General features: G+C 47.6%; 1 protein-coding gene and 1 non-coding gene across 3 annotated transcripts in view; one reads left to right on the forward strand and one right to left on the reverse strand.

Annotated features, from left to right (window-relative positions):
- CREB3L2 (cAMP responsive element binding protein 3 like 2) overlaps positions 1-17814 on the forward strand; it is a 115083-nt gene that overhangs the window by 67085 nt on the left and 30184 nt on the right. Inside the window, exons 1-2 of one of the 2 annotated variants that reach the window (XM_063928982.1) lie at positions 15326-15347; positions 15475-15691. In XM_063928982.1, coding sequence (XP_063785052.1) covers positions 15562-15691 — 130 coding nt within the window. In that variant the 5' untranslated portion in view covers positions 15326-15347; positions 15475-15561. Of the gene's footprint in view, positions 1-15325; positions 15348-15474; positions 15692-17814 lie in introns of those variants that run through there. The other variant, XM_063928981.1, reaches the window with a different exon arrangement.
- LOC134937524 (5S ribosomal RNA) lies at positions 11348-11466 on the reverse strand. Its single transcript, XR_010180575.1, has one exon. It is a non-coding gene; the product is annotated as a 5S ribosomal RNA (ribosomal RNA).

Consider the following 17814-nt stretch of genomic DNA (forward strand, 5'->3'; position numbering starts at 1 on the left):
GGAGGCAATTGCTGCTGGTCAATGTCTCCGCGGAGGAATTGATTATAATTCATTTTAATGAACATCATCTTCTCCACATTTTCTGGATGTAACCTCGTACGCCGATTGCTGACAAGGTGAGCGGCGGCACTAAACACTCTTTCGGAGTACACACTTGTGGGAGGGCAACTTAGGTAGAATAAAGCCAGTTTGTGCAAGGGCCTCCAAATTGCCTCTTTTTCCTGCCAGTATAAGTACGGACTGTGTGACGTGCCTACTTGGATGCGGTCACTCATATAATCCTCCACCATTCTATCAATGTTGAGAGAATCATATGCAGTGACAGTAGACGACATGTCCGTAATCGTTGTCAGGTCCTTCAGTCCGGACCAGATGTCAGCATCAGCAGTCGCTCCAGACTGCCCTGCATCACCGCCAGCGGGTGGGCTCGGAATTCTGAGCCTTTTCCTCGCACCCCCAGTTGCGGGAGAATGTGAAGGAGGAGATGTTGACAGGTCGCGTTCCGCTTGACTTGACAATTTTGTCACCAGCAGGTCTTTCAACCCCAGCAGACCTGTGTCTGCCGGAAAGAGAGATCCAAGGTAGGCTTTAAATCTAGGATCGAGCACGGTGGCCAAAATGTAGTGCTCTGATTTCAACAGATTGACCACCCGTGAATCCTTGTTAAGCGAATTAAGGGCTGCATCCACAAGTCCCACATGCCTAGCGGAATCGCTCCGTGTTAGCTCCTTCTTCAATGCCTCCAGCTTCTTCTGCAAAAGCCTGATGAGGGGAATGACCTGACTCAGGCTGGCAGTGTCTGAACTGACTTCACGTGTGGCAAGTTCAAAGGGCATCAGAACCTTGCACAACGTTGAAATCATTCTCCACTGCACTTGAGACAGGTGCATTCCATCTCCTATATCGTGCTCAATTGTATAGGCTTGAATGGCCTTTTGCTGCTCCTCCAACCTCTGAAGCATATAGAGGGTTGAATTCCACCTCGTTACCACTTCTTGCTTCAGATGATGGCAGGGCAGGTTCAGTAGTTTTTGGTGGTGCTCCAGTCTTCTGTACGTGGTGCCTGTACGCCGAAAGTGTCCCGCAATTTTTCTGGCCACCGACAGCATCTCTTGCACGCCCCTGTCGTTTTTTAAAAAATTCTGCACCACCAAATTCAAGGTATGTGCAAAACATGGGACGTGCTGGAATTTGCCCATATTTAATGCACACACAATATTGCTGGCGTTGTCCGATGCCACAAATCCACAGGAGAGTCCAATTGGGGTAAGCCATTCCGCGATGATCTTCCTCAGTTGCCGTAAGAGGTTTTCAGCTGTGTGCGTATTCTGGAAAGCGGTGATACAAAGCGTAGCCTGCCTAGGAAAGAGTTGGCGTTTGCGAGATGCTGCTACTGGTGCCGCCGCTGCTGTTCTTGCGGCGGGAGTCCATACATCTACCCAGTGGGCTGTCACAGTCATATAGTCCTGACCCTGCCCTGCTCCACTTGTCCACATGTCCGTGGTTAAGTGGACATTGGGTACAACTGCATTTTTTAGGACACTGGTGAGTCTTTTTCTGACGTCCGTGTACATTCTCGGTATCGCCTGCCTAGAGAAGTGGAACCTAGATGGTATTTGGTAACGGGGGCACACTGCCTCAATAAATTGTCTAGTTCCCTGTGAACTAACGGCGGATACCGGACGCACGTCTAACACCAACATAGTTGTCAAGGACTCAGTTATCCGCTTTGCAGTAGGATGACTGCTGTGATATTTCATCTTCCTCGCAAAGGACTGTTGAACAGTCAATTGCTTACTGGAAGTAGTACAAGTGGGCTTACGACTTCCCCTCTGGGATGACCATCGACTCCCAGCGGCAACAACAGCAGCGCCAGCAGCAGTAGGCGTTACACGCAAGGATGCATCGGAGGAATCACAGGCAGGAGAGGACTCGTCAGACTTGCCAGTGACATGGCCTGCAGGACTATTGGCATTCCTGGGGAAGGAGGAAATTGACACTGAGGGAGTTGGTGGGGTGGTTTGCGTGAGCTTGGTTACAAGAGGAAGGGATTTACTGGTCAGTGGACTGCTTCCGCTGTCACCCAAAGTTTTTGAACTTGTCACTGACTTATTATGAATGCGCTGCAGGTGACGTATAAGGGAGGATGTTCCGAGGTGGTTAACGTCCTTACCCCTACTTATTACAGCTTGACAAAGGGAACACACGGCTTGACACCTGTTGTCCGCATTTCTGGTGAAATACCTCCACACCGAAGAGCTGATTTTTTTGGTATTTTCACCTGGCATGTCAACGGCCATATTCCTCCCACGGACAACAGGTGTCTCCCCGGGTGCCTGACTTAAACAAACCACCTCACCATCAGAATCCTCCTGGTCAATTTCCTCCCCAGCGCCAGCAACACCCATATCCTCCTCATCCTGGTGTACTTCAACACTGACATCTTCAATCTGACTATCAGGAACTGGACTGCGGGTGCTCCTTCCAGCACTTGCAGGGGGCATGCAAATAGTGGAAGGCGCATGCTCTTCACGTCCAGTGTTGGGAAGGTCAGGCATCGCAAACGACACAATTGGACTCTCCTTGTGGATTTGGGATTTCAAAGAACGCACAGTTCTTTGCGGTGCTTTTGCCAGCTTGAGTCTTTTCAGTTTTCTAGCGAGAGGCTGAGTGCTTCCATCCTCATGTGAAGCTGAACCACTAGCCATGAACATAGGCCAGGGCCTCAGCCGTTCCTTGCCACTCCGTGTGGTAAATGGCATATTGGCAAGTTTACGCTTCTCCTCCGACAATTTTATTTTAGGTTTTGGAGTCCTTTTTTTTCTGATATTTGGTGTTTTGGATTTGACATGCTCTGTACTATGACATTGGGCATCGGCCTTGGCAGACGACGTTGCTGGCATTTCATCGTCTCGGCCATGACTAGTGGCAGCAGCTTCAGCACGAGGTGGAAGTGGATCTTGATCTTTCCCTAATTTTGGAACCTCAACTTTTTTGTTCTCCATATTTTATAGGCAGAACTAAAAGGCACCTCAGGTAAACAATGGAGATGGATGGATTGGATACTAGTATACAATTATGGACGGACTGCCACGGTTAGGTGGTATAAAAAAACCACGGTTAGGTGGTATATATTATAATAATAATACAATGATGGACGGACTGCCTGCCGACTGCCGACACAGAGGTAGCCACAGCCGTGAACTACCGCACTGTACACTGGTTGATAAAGAGATAGTAGTATACTCGTAACAACTAGTATGACACTATGACGACGGTATAAAGAATGAAAAAAAAACCACGGTTAGGTGGTATATATTATAATAATAATACAATTATGGATGGACGGACTGCCTGCCGAGTGCCGACACAGAGGTAGCCACAGCCGTGAACTACCGCACTGTACACTGGTTGATAAAGAGATAGTAGTATACTCGTAACAACTAGTATGACACTATGACGGTATAAAGAATGAAAAAAAACCCACGGTTAGGTGGTATATATTATAATAATAATACAATTATGGATGGACGGACTGCCTGCCGACTGCCGACACAGAGGTAGCCACAGCCGTGAACTACCGCACTGTACACTGGTTGATAAAGAGATAGTAGTATACTCGTAACAACTAGTATGACACTATGACGACGGTATAAAGAAAGAAAAAAAAATACCACAGTTAGGTGGTATATATTATAATAATAATACAATTATGGATGGACGGACTGCCTGCCGACTGCCGACACAGAGGTAGCCACAGCCGTGAACTACCGCACTGTACACTGGTTGATAAAGAGATAGTAGTATACTCGTAACAACTAGTATGACACTATGACGGTATAAAGAATGAAAAAAAAACCACGGTTAGGTGGTATATATTATAATAATAATACAATTATGGATGGACGGACTGCCTGCCGACTGCCGACACAGAGGTAGCCACAGCCGTGAACTACCGCACTGTACACTGGTTGATAAAGAGATAGTAGTATACTCGTAACAACTAGTATGACACTATGACGACGGTATAAAGAAAGAAAAAAAAATACCACAGTTAGGTGGTATATATTATAATAATAATACAATTATGGATGGACGGACTGCCTGCCGACTGCCGACACAGAGGTAGCCACAGCCGTGAACTACCGCACTGTACACTGGTTGATAAAGAGATAGTAGTATACTCGTAACAACTAGTATGACACTATGACGACGGTATAAAGAATGAAAAAAAAACCACGGTTAGGTGGTATATATTATAATAATAATACAATTATGGATGGACGGACTGCCTGCCGACTGCCGACACAGAGGTAGCCACAGCCGTGAACTACCGCACTGTACACTGGTTGATAAAGAGATAGTAGTATACTCGTAACAACTAGTATGACACTATGACGACGGTATAAAGAAAGAAAAAAAAATACCACAGTTAGGTGGTATATATTATAATAATAATACAATTATGGATGGACGGACTGCCTGCCGACTGCCGACACAGAGGTAGCCACAGCCGTGAACTACCGCACTGTACACTGGTTGATAAAGAGATAGTAGTATACTCGTAACAACTAGTATGACACTATGACGACGGTATAAAGAAAGAAAAAAAAATACCACAGTTAGGTGGTATATATTATAATAATAATACAATTATGGATGGACGGACTGCCTGCCGACTGCCGACACAGAGGTAGCCACAGCCGTGAACTACCGCACTGTACACTGGTTGATAAAGAGATAGTAGTATACTCGTAACAACTAGTATGACACTATGACGACGGTATAAAGAATGAAAAAAAAACCACGGTTAGGTGGTATATATTATAATAATAATACAATTATGGATGGACGGACTGCCTGCCGACTGCCGACACAGAGGTAGCCACAGCCGTGAACTACCGCACTGTACACTGGTTGATAAAGAGATAGTAGTATACTCGTAACAACTAGTATGACACTATGACGACGGTATAAAGAATGAAAAAAAACCCACGGTTAGGTGGTATATATTATAATAATAATACAATTATGGATGGACGGACTGCCTGCCGACTGCCGACACAGAGGTAGCCACAGCCGTGAACTACCGCACTGTACACTGGTTGATAAAGAGATAGTAGTATACTCGTAACAACTAGTATGACACTATGACGGTATAAAGAATGAAAAAAAAACCACGGTTAGGTGGTATATATTATAATAATAATACAATTATGGATGGACGGACTGCCTGCCGACTGCCGACACAGAGGTAGCCACAGCCGTGAACTACCGCACTGTACACTGGTTGATAAAGAGATAGTAGTATACTCGTAACAACTAGTATGACACTATGACGACGGTATAAAGAAAGAAAAAAAAATACCACGGTTAGGTGGTATATATTGTAATACAATTATGGATGGACGGACTGCCTGCCGAGTTCCGACTGCCGACACAGAGGTAGCCACAGCCGTGAACTACCGCACTGTACTGTGTCTGCTGCTAATATAGACTGGTTGATAAAGAGATAGTATACAATACATACAACAATATACTACTATACTGGTGGTCAGGCACTGGTCACCACTAGTCACACTGGCAGTGGCACTCCTGCAGCAAAAGTGTGCACTGTTTAATTTTAAATTAATATAATATTATGTACTCCTGGGGGCTCCTGCTATAACAACCTGCAGTGCTCCCCAGTCTCCCCCACAATTATTATAAGCTTTGCCTTTTATACATTGATGTGCAGCACACTGGGCTGAGCTGAGTGCACACAGACTGAGTCACACTGTGTGACTGGCTGCTGCTGTGTATCGTTTTTTTTCAGGCAGAGAACGGATATAGCAGAGAACGGATATATTATATTAAAATAAATAAAAGTTAACTAACAACAACTGCACTGGTCACTGTGGTAAACTCTGTCTGACTCTGCACAATCTCTCTCTCTCTTCTAATCTAATTTCTAATGGAGAGGACGCCAGCCACGTCCTCTCCCTATCAATCTCAATGCACGTGTGAAAATGGCGGCGACGCGCGGCTCCTTATATAGAATCCGAGTCTCGCGAGAATCCAACAGCGTCATGATGACGTTCGGGCGCGCTCGGGTTAACCGAGCAAGGCGGGAGGATCCGAGTCTGCTCGGACCCGTAAAAAAAACATGAAGTTCGTGCGGGTTCGGTTTCAGAGAAACCGAACCCGCTCATCTCTAAAAACTACAGCTAAGAAGCGTGGAGTGTGCCAGAATGTGACGCTCCTCCCTGCCAGAGAGACCCTGCTGAGTATGCTGATGTGGGGATCAAGTATGGCATACCCCCTCACACACCCCATACCTCCCAAATGTCCCAATTTTCGCGGGACAGTCCTATTTTTTGGGGTCTGTCCCGCTGTCCCAGTGTCCTGCGGTGGGGGGGGGGGGGGGCAGTTGGAAAGCTCCTGTACTCGCTGTTCTGCTTAGCAGAGCAGCGGTGAATAGTGGACACAGAGGGAGAGGGGGCATCAGGGGGTACGGATTAAGGGGGGGTTCCAGCAGCAGAGCCGGATTAAGGGGGGGCAGGGGGTACGTACCATGGGTCCCACAGTTTTAGGGGGCCCCCTGGCTGGAGTAGCTCTGTCCCAGCTCTGAAGCTCCCCCGTCCTGCCAGTAACAGCGGCAGCATTGTGCTACAGTCAGCACACGCTGCTGCATATTGGCAGGTCTGTGGTGTTACAGGGAGGCAGCAGTCTCCCTGCTTTCTTCTGGCTGTGCGGGTGTGTAGGGGGAGCGACCACCTCCTCTGGATTTAGCCCTAGCTGAGGGGCCAAAATCCCATTAAAAAAAAAAAACAATCCCGGAATTTGCATAATGGGGCGTGGCCTCGCGTCCCGCGATTAGGCCACGCCCCCAACCCACAGCATGCACAGCAATGAGATAGGGCTCCCCTGTCTCAAGTACCCTGTGCCCCCTGGACTCATAATCAGCCCCTGGGGGCATGCCAGCAGCTCACAGAGCGCTGGGCATGCCCCCTCACTGACGAAAACGGGGCCCTCCCGTGAAGCCACGCCCCCTTTTCGCCGTGTGTGTGTGTGTGTGTGTGTGTGTGTGTGTGAAAGCTGGGAGGTATGCACCCTGCCTGTGCCATGTCCATACTATCTGCTTCTGCAGCTGCTCTTAGTCTCCTATAGATTTGGCCAGATCTGTGACTTATTTGACTAACTCCGCCCACTGTTGTGACTCCGCCCAGCGTTAGCAAATGAATCACAAGATCACAGATCTGGGCTATTATATAGGAGATATATATATATATATATATATATATATATATATCAGGATTTTGGTACTTACCGATAAATCCCTTTCTCCGATTCCACAGGGGCCACTGGAGTGTAGTTACAATGGGGAGATAGTAGGTGGTATTGGTAGCTGGCACTTTAAAAATTCTCACACTGTGGCTAGCTCCTCCCCTACTATCTCCCCTCCAAGCCAGTCTACGTTAAACTGTGCCCGAGGAGAGCTGTAATAAACAAACCGTAAGGTAGAGGAGGTTAACGACGCCCTGTAAACCAGGCGAACACAAACTAAACCTGGAACAGAACCTGACAAAAAACCAGGCTAGCCTGAACCCAACAAGCAGTCATATGGTGATCTGCAATCGTTAATCAAACAAAAATCAGGAGAAACAGCGCTGGGCGGGCGTCCAGTGGCCCCTGTGGAATCGGAGAAAGGGATTTATCGGTAAGTACCAAAATCCTGATTTCTCCTTCATCCACTAGGGGCCACTGGAGTGTAGTTACAATGGGGACGTCCCAGAGCTCCCAAAAAACGGGTGGGAAAGCGCTGAGAGTCCTGTAAAAACTGCTCGGCCAAACAGTGATGCAGAGGCCGTAAAAGTGTCAAACTTGTAGAATTTGACAAAACGAATGTCGGTTTGACCAAGTAGCCGCCCGACAAAATATTCATGGAGACCCCGCGGGCGGCTGCCCACGAAGGTCTTACAATGCGCGTAAAGCGCGCTGAATTGGAAAACGGAGGTTCCCTAGTAACCGCCAAGAAGACTGTCTGATGATCAGATGTATCCAACTGTCCAGCATATGCTGGGGCCCCGGCTATTTAGTACGGGAGCATCGTCCAGAGCAAAGAAGAAAAAAACACTTCATCGAATAGCCTGAGACCTCTGTAGAGAGAGTTGACGAGCCCTGACAACATTCAGAGAGGATTGAAAACCACTAGTGTCAGATTTATATGAAAAATGGACCTCCCCTCTGGAAGAAACTACCGCTGAGGCCGAAGCCGAGCCCGGGGAGTTGCCAATAGAGTACTCCCTGAACAAGAGGCCGAACTTACGGCCGCTAGGCTAATCTCATTTGGAAGAAAAGCGAAAAAGGCAGAGACCTAAAATTCCGGTCAGTGTGGTTTGAAGCGCAGCGGAGTAAAAAAAAACCTCCCAGAGAAACCAAAGATGAATGGTAACTGGAAGAAGGGGGAAAAACCCCCTTTTATCTTCATTATGTTCCATAAAGTTTTCCCAAAGTGGCAAAAGCGAGAAGAGGTAATAGACTTCTGAAATCGGAGCCCAGTAGGCCTAACCGAACTAGGGAACTCCTCCCTTCTGAGGTCTCGTGAACAGTCACACGGGTAACCGAAACCAGTGTAAAATTGAACAAGGAGAAAAAAAAAAAAAAAAAAAAAAAGGAGCCTGTTGAAGTAGACAGTCCCGTCGAGGTAGGAGCCAAGGCTCCTCTACTGACAACAGGCGTATCTGTATCTTCAAGTCATGCGTGGCCCAACCAGCGCCACCGAGAGGACTAGCACGCATAATCCCCTCCTGTGTTACTGAACATGAAGTAGAAATAGAAAAGGAGGCAGGATAGAATAACCAGAAAACTCCCCGGAGCCCTGAGGGCCTCCACGGCTACTGCCGTCCGAGAGTAATAAAGGGTTAAAGAGTCAGTCAGAACGCCCTGAGGTCGATCCGAAATCTCCGCCCACAGCGGACCAGCTGACAAAACTCCGGGGCATGTTCCCTCACCCAGGAGTCTGACCTGGTGGCTTGATCTGGAAACAAGATTGTTGTCCCCCGTTCCGAGAGGAATGGAGGCGACCACTCATTACGTCGCAACTTGACTGAAGAAATAGAGTCTCTGGTGCCGAGGAATGAAAAAACCTCTGACGGACCGTGTTGAGAAACGTCTATGCGGAGCATAAATTGGATCTGTGTCGAATCAGAAGCTCGTGGATCCTCCGGATATTCAGAAGCCACCTAATGTACAGAGTGGGATAGTAGCAGTAAATTGTCCCATTAGGGAACCAACGTCACCCACTGCCCTTGAAAAAGAGTTATTCTGTTATCTTCCTAAACTCTGTGGGAGCGGAAGAGAGAAGAGTAAAGGACTTACAGTGAAAATGAGAATCCTGTTAAGGGGGAATCTGAGAAAAGCCTGTCCAACGGAAATCAGTAAACAGGCATCTCTGAAGACAAGGGACACGTAAAACTCCCTTTCTTGTTTAAACTAGCAATCACAGACTAAAAGGATTGTAAGGCCAGAATAGGCCTGTCCGAGCCACTTGGCTTCGGAACGTGAAAAGAAAACAAAGGCCTGAGAACTGTCCTAATTCAAATGATATGTGTAAAACAGGGATCAACACCCTTTGCGGTTAGAAACCTATGGAGCGCAGCCTGCAGTATGACTCTCTTGTCATCGTAAATCAGCCGACCCATGCCGAGGGACTCCTGAGACGGTTGTAACCGCCCAAGCCTTCTCCCATCGACCTGCGCCTACCCTGGGACCCTGCAGGTGTAATGGGTGTATAGGATGACATAAAATCAGACTGGACTGAGGATGTTGAACCTCTGCTTCAGCCTTTTTACCCTGAGAACCCCTGGCGACGAAGATATCACCCGTGTGGAGTCAAAAACCTGAAAGGGCACGAAACAATCTAAAGGGAAGACCAGTAAAGGTCTGTCTTGGAGCTGGGGCAGTAGTAGGAGAAATCAAAGTGGACCTACCTCCATTGGTTCAAGAAATCCTGCAGAAAGTTCCTTCCCCAGAACCATCTGCCCCGTAGGATTTCATGTTTACTTGTCACTGTCGCAGCCCCAGAGGTCGTCGGGTTAAGACAGCCCAAGCGAAGATGCAGGGTCCGAGTCTGTAGACATGGAGACCTCCAAGGAACATAAAGCAGAATCGTGATTCTGACCTGTATCAAAGTATCAATTGATCCTGATGCGAAGCATCCTGTAACCTAGAGGACAATTGTTCCCCAACCTACCTGCTCCGGATACGGTAGAACCATGCTGCCGCATATGTCGATGGATCCCTGAGCAAGGTTGCCTCAGGAAAACGGCGGCTTGATGGACCGGCGATACACCGAGGTGTATACCCTAGAGAGGTTCTGATACCATCTCCTGCCATCTGCGGGGAAAAGATAGGAAAACAAACCCTGTTTGATACCTGATATTGTGTATTCGGGTGTCTGTCGGCCGCCTACCGGAGCCTGCCCAGCTCATCCGAAACTGAACCAGTCGCTGTCATTTTCGTCAATGGCGTGGAACCCTGATGGACTTGACGTGTCCTCCTCCTTTACCTGCAGTATCAGATGAACTGCTGTATTATGTACCTGTATATTCTGAGACACTGGTTCAGATCCACAGAAAACAGACATCAGTAATGCATGGAATGTTAGCAAAGTTTCTTTTTGGAAAGGTGTGTTTGGTCCCGCTGTGATTTGATCCTGTGACCTTGGAAACCAAAGTCCAAGGGCTTACCTGATGAGCTATTGTCTGGTTAATAGTGACATTACCTGCATCATTGATCAAACAGGGGTGTGCAGGTGCGTGGAGGGCGAAGCAGATGGCTCCGCCGCATACTTCACACCTAAGAGGGAATTCTTCGACTATCCCAGGAGAGACAAACGAAAGGAGAAAAGGTGGGTTAAATAAACAGAGCCCTACGTAAGGTCTGCACTATAATGTGTAGTGACCGATACGATTAAAATAAACTTTCTGGAGCAGCGGAGACCTGAACCAGCAACGCTGCGCTGTGGGACAGGAGTCTTAGCCCTAGGCTATAGGAGTTCTCCTTAAAGTTTTGTTTGGATTCAAACCCCTGTTCAGATACCCGCTACTAGCGTACTGAGCCGCAGCGCTATTTGTCTGATGCCTTACACGCATTCCACAATTACAAATAGCATTAGTAACTAGTGACAACAAGGAATAATAGAGGGAAGGCAACACCCCGCCCTGTATTTAGTGTACCGCTAATTAAGGTGCACCAGATGTTTCTCTGAGGTTCCGCTGGCTTTTCAAAATGGTGACCAGCCTGTGAGAAAGATGGGGGAAAATGTTATGTGCAAGATGTTGTTATTAGAAAACATTGCGGAAGTAGCCTACAGCACCTGGTATTCCCAGGCGGTCTCCCATCCAAGTACTAACCGGGCCTGACCCTGCTTAGTTTCCGAGATCAGACGAGATCGGGCGTGTTCAGGGTGGTGTGGCCGTAGGCTTTTATCCCCTATATCTGGTATTTTATGGATTTATCTATATACATACCTACACGCACTTAAATATATATATCTATATATATACATGCACAAACATAACTATATATGTATATATACACACACACCGTAGGTAAATAAATACTGCACAGTAGATCCTTTTAATTATTATTGAGCCGAGTCCCAGCTACTGTAATAGAGCAGGTTCCCTGATTTGCAAGTAGGAAAATGCTGGGTAGAGGACTCTACTGCAGGAGGAATGTATCTATATTTCAGCAGCCTGAAGTATCGAAAAGTTACAAATCCCAGAGCTGTTGCCTAGCGACGGGGAGACCTGGGAGCCCGCTGAGTAAAGCGGGTTAACTGTTAATATACCTGGGACTTTATTTGTATTTGTCTCTGAGTATGCAAGATTAGCCCACTGGGCTATAGGAGACACTGCAAATATGAAGCCAGGTCTGTGCAGGGAGGAAATGGCCGCCAGAGTGAAACTCCTCTGGGCTATGCGATAAAATCTATATAGTGGATAACTGGATTAGTGCTGAGCCACTCTGACTATATCACATTCTCCTCAGCACCATGTGCATTAAACTCACATAAATGCCTATTACACTATAACAGTGGCCGGGGAGCGGAGAATGCTGAGCCCGCTGTACAGAGCAGGAGTTAGCTCCGCCCCCCGGCTATGGCGCCTTATTGCAAAACTAAGCGGGAAGCGAGCTGTACCCTCCGCTGGGCCTGCGAGTCACCGCCGGGGAGCGCTGAGCGCTGAGCCCGCTATACAGCGCTAGTAGAGCCCTGTATCTGCTAGCCGCCGCCGGGGAGTGTTGCGCTGAACAGAGCGCGAGTCGCCGCCTGGGAGCAGGGAGCGCTGAGCTCGCTCTACAGAGCGGGACTTAGCTCCGCCCCCTCCGTACAAGGCGCCAAATTTAAACATTGCTTTGCGCTCGAGCGGGATCCCTGTGCCGGCTCTGTGAGTCGCGCTGAGTGGGTGCGGGGGGTGCGGGGAGCTGGGGGAGCAGAGGGTTATCAGAATGACACACACCCGTTTTTCAGTCAGGGTTGTATAAACACATACTCAGCCTCCCCCAATCATCCTGTCTGTTTCTCCATGAGGAGGACAGGTAAGGATACAATAAAGTACATTACAGCCCCAGAGAGCCCTTCTGGAGTGGGTTGTACAACAATAAACAGATTGCTCTAAAAACATACATAGCCACCACAAATAAAGTATACTTCACTCACCACTGTGTTCTTGGTGGATCGGCCCCGACACACGCCGCACGCAGCGGCGTCCAGCCGGAATCTTCTGTGGTGGGGTGGTCCCGACACAAGCCGCACGCAGCGGTGTCCGACCATTTTTGATACTCACCGCTGCCATGCTGCCGGAATCTTCTGCTGGATGGAGTGGCCGCGACACGCGCCGCACGCAGCGGTGTCCGCCAACTCAGGAGAGCTCAGTGTCTCCCTCAGCCGGGGCCCATCCCTAGCCGCACGCAGCTGCGATGGGACCCCGCCGGCAGCTCCCACGGTGCAGACTGGCAGTGGCAGAGCTGCCAGTCTGTGAGTGTGTTAAAGAAAAAAGAAGAAAATTCTTCAGCTAAACCCAAGTGAACCAGCTACCTCGGGCACTTAACTAAGACTGGCTTGGAGGGGAGATAGTAGGGGAGGAGCTAGCCACAGTGTGAGAATTTTTAAAGTGCCAGCTACCAATACCACCTACTATCTCCCCATTGTAACTACACTCCAGTGGCCCCTAGTGGATGAAGGAGAAATATATATATATTTATATTTATTATACCGTTTTCAACATTTGTCTTATTTACCATCCACCCGAAGCAGGGCTACAAAGGGGCACGTTTCTAACAGATTGTGGTCACATATGATGAAATACAGAAAATGACACTCAAAACCACCCCTCCCCCCCTCCAAAAAAAACCCAACAACCTGTGTTGACCATTTACATGTCAGGGGCGACCTAATGACCGTCTGTCTAGTTACTGAAGATCTTGTATATCATACCCCAATTAACCTACCTGAGTGTGCGGGGATACCCATGCAAACACAGGGGAGAACATACAAACTCCACACATGCCATGACAGGGAAACTCATGATCTCAGTCCTTTCACTATCGCAAAGCACCATGCGCGAGATGTTTCAAACCTTCTACATAGGGCAAGTGGAAATGTTGCCAGTAGCAACCAGTCAGCTATCTGTCATGTTATAGAATATACAGGGGTAGGCAGCCTGTGGCACTTCAGCTGCTGCAAATTACACATCCCAGCATGCCCTGCCACCATTTTAGCAAGCACTAACGGCAAAACTGTGGCAGAGCATTCTGGGATATGTAGTTCCATGCCAGCTAGAGGTCAACTGGTTGCCTACGCCTGTACTTGATAAACGATAGCTAAGAGCTGACTGGGAAACATTTCTACTTGTCCTCCTTAGAAGGTTTCATACACTATGGGAGAGATGTATCGAATCGTGGAGAGAGATAAAGTGGAAAAAGGTAAAGTAACAACCAATCGGCTCCTGTCATTTTTCAATAGCAGCCTATAAAAATGATTGGTTGGTACTTTCTCCAATCTTTGACGCATCTCCCCTTGAGTGGCATAAGGGGATAGGTAACTGTACTGTCATAGTAACAATGAGACGTATCTGATACGGTATGAAAATGATAGAGTGTAACGGGATCCGGTAATCAGAATACAGACACAGCTCGGAATACCGGCGACCACGATACCATCCCAGTGTAACTAGGGATCTATCATTACCCAGTAGGTCCGGGTTCAGCAGGACGGTGTATAAGTGGCTCTAGTAATCTGCCAGGGATCGGTATAGAAAGTATTACTGTTACAGAGTGGCGGGGATGTTACTGGTTATGAATCGATGCTTTGAGTACTTGTAAGAATGTTGCACCCCAGAGACGGATGAAGTGGGGGGGTTTCCAGTCGCTTCCCCAGTACAAACTGTTTCTACATGCGTGTTTGCAGAGTCTTCTCGCCGTGCTGTGCGGTTGGTTCATGGTGAGTGCATTTACTGTGCACACAATGAGTGTTTGTGCTGCGAGGCAGGGCCTTGGTCAGAATTGGGACTGGGAGCAATTTACTCCTAGAACAAGCCATGATGCAATGCATTTATTTTTTTTTGCAAGCAATGAAAGTACTAGCCGCCTGTAGCCCACAAATGCTGCACAGGGTCAGACGTGTGCTCAGGTGGGCAGGGGGAGTGGGGGGCAAGCGGACGGCCCCTCTTCCGGCCCTGTGACCAGCGTTCCTGGGACCAGTGCTTCATAAGTGCCTCATACCTCAGTGATGTTCCTTAGAAATCCGTGATCACAGGCCAAATTTTCTGAACTATTGGTTTAGTCAACATCATGGTTCCCCTATGGGGACAGTCTATGGAAATATCCACTGTAAAACTCTACCTGTTTTATATACAGCAGCTTATATTTTATTTTTTTAATCCTGTTTGCAATTGCCGTTTGGCGGACATTCTCTCTGTATATTGTTGTAGGGTGACCCGGGTGCTGCAGTAGTGGTTTATAGGATTACACGGCTGGGGATCTTCCTGTTTACACTGAGCTGGGGTCTTAGCCGGAGGTCTGGTGTCCTATGTACACAGACCGTCCTTCTCACTTACACACAAACCATAAACCTCCTTCCATACAGGGGAATGTGTTATGTGTAACTCTTACCATGACAATACCAGGGGAATTGGTGCCCTCTCAATCTTGTCCTTTTTTGGGCCTACTGTATAGATCCAAAGCCTCCAAAACGTGACTGACTCAGTAGTAGCACAGCAGAATCCCATACCTGTATTGCATTTATTTTACAGATTCTGAGGCAGGGCTGGTATTTATATCCCAGACGTTTGGGGATACAGGTAAATTCAATGTAGTTGTCTTTGCGTTCAGATTGTGTGTACTGTACAATACACTCTGCATTAATATGGTTGCTTGCTGCATCATGCCACCTGGAAATGGACTGATTCTCTTACGCTTTCTCCACAGCCCTTCTCCGAGCTGCTGGATGACACTGCATTGCTGGATGCCCTGGGACAGCTCATAGGGGACCCATTCCTGACGGAGAAGTATGAAATGATGGAAGTGGAGAATCCGGGCTCTCCCTCCCCCATGATCAAGGCGGAACACAGCTACTCCCTGTGCGGGGATTCTCGCCCTCAGTCCCCTTTCACCCATGGCTCTTCTGACGACAACTTTAGCGATGGTACGATGAGTGGGTAATGGGGGGGGGTCTGTAAAAACGTGTGCCTGTAACTTGTTTGTGATGCGTAATATGTGATTCACCAACACTGAATGTACGAGACACAGTACATGCTGCTGAGCTACCTGCAGGGTAAGCGTGTTTCATGTGACCTGTGCCTCGCTGTAAAGCGTACTGTGCAGGAAATCCTTGTGTGGCCTACACCAATTTCTGTTATCATGCAGTCTGTGGGCTCACCGCAGCCTCATTGACGCTGGCCATGATGTCACATGTTCCCAGAGAGTTGATAGGCTGCTTCTTCAGGACACAAAATGGCTGCCTCCACCAGCACCTCCGTAAATGTAGGGAACAAGATCTGTAAATGGCTGACCTGACAATTTTATCTGTACTATGTTTTAAAAGCCACAGTCCCACAAAAAAAAATGTTTCTTTATAAATAGCAAGTTCAGTACATTATATTCAGCGTGCATCATTTTTCTTAGCTCCCCATTTACAAATGATCTCCCTTTCAAAATCTCTCTGGAGAAGTATGGCTGCCGGTTACACACTCCCGAAGCTCTCAGCATGTCATGTGATGGCAGAAGGGGGAGGGGTTGTAGAGGTTTGCGCCTGTAACTGTCCTTATTTCTTTCAAGTGCACAATAGTATTCTCTTTTTTTTTTTTTTTGCCCCTTTAGTAAGATGCAGGATTTTTAGGTGGCGATTTAATTAGCCACGGATTGCAGGCTCAATGTTCGTCACGCAAATTGCAGCATGAAGCCGGCACTGACCGATTTTGTTTGCTCCCATAGAAGAGTGCACAAAAATGTTGGTACACCTATGCAAGGGGCACCGTATGCGCACACCTCCGCAATGTCGCACCCACACTGGGCTTCAAAACTTAATATTTGAGGTAATATGTTAGCACCGATGCCCCTTCCAGACAGGGCTGAGGTGGTGACAGGTGTCACTGTCCGGGTATTGTCTGGATAATGTGACCTTTTCATCACATGACAAAGTGTGTCCGCTCACAATGAGACTTCCTCAGGTGTGTAACATATTTATATACCACAAACGTTCCTGCTTCTCCTCCTACGCTGAGATCATTAGACAACTGAGCACCCAAGGTCCAGGCAGGGGTTAAAGTCTAATTAGACAGAAAGGACCGGGAAGCTAGAAGGTGTCTCGCTGACGTCAGGCTCCTGTAATTCCCTCCTCGCTGAGTGGCTGACAGGTTCCCGGCTCTCCGTCATGTACTAATATAGCTCTGTGGTATTATATAGGTCATAAAGATATGTCCCCATGATTGCACAATGTCTGCTAGTTATACATTGTCTGGAAGTGTGAGAGAATACTGCCTGGTTCCAGTCTGTTGTATAATTGCTGCTGCTTATTATATGCCGGGACAGTCCCAGGATTCAACGATTTGTCCTAGTAAATTGGGTTTTATCCGGGTTTGAATTTGCAGTTGACATTCACAATGTTGACACTGACCTAATGTAGACATTGTGAATGCCGACGGCCAGAAAGTCGACACATGATTTTAGGGTTTAGGCTGGAATTACAGTTAGAATTAAGCTTACTGTACATTTAAATGTTGACATTCACTATTATATCTACATCGAAATTCAGACTTTATGCTGTCGGCATTCTGAATGTCGACACAGTATACCACACCCCACAGTATAACGTATCTTATGTTCATTGCAATACCCGGCAGCAAATGTGAAATCCTCTCCCACTGTGGCCCTGGTCAGAACGCTGGTGGGTAACCAGATTCACAAACTGACATACACTGAGCCGTCTCCACCTCCTGCTGCTTATATAACCTGTCAGACGCTCCCCATTAGCACTAAATAATGTCCTTACAATAACAATACTCCACGCCTGAGCTTATTACTTCATGTATCGTACAAATATCTGCATTCCCCACATTCTTAGCACTGTCCCCGCTAGGGAACCGCCCAGGAAGCGAGGTGTGCAGGAGAAAATACCTTCCCTTCTGCTTATGTATATAGTATAACTTGGTAATATGTTGGGTGTCTTTTATTCTGTGGACCCTGTGTATCAAACTCTCGGACGTCTAGCGTGTTTATATGCTACAATCTAGAAACTGTTGGTTCTACCCCAAAATGGCTGCCTGCATG

The sequence above is a fragment of the Pseudophryne corroboree genome, chromosome 6 (assembly GCF_028390025.1).
Source record: "Pseudophryne corroboree isolate aPseCor3 chromosome 6, aPseCor3.hap2, whole genome shotgun sequence".
Classification (NCBI taxonomy): Eukaryota; Metazoa; Chordata; class Amphibia; order Anura; family Myobatrachidae; genus Pseudophryne; species Pseudophryne corroboree.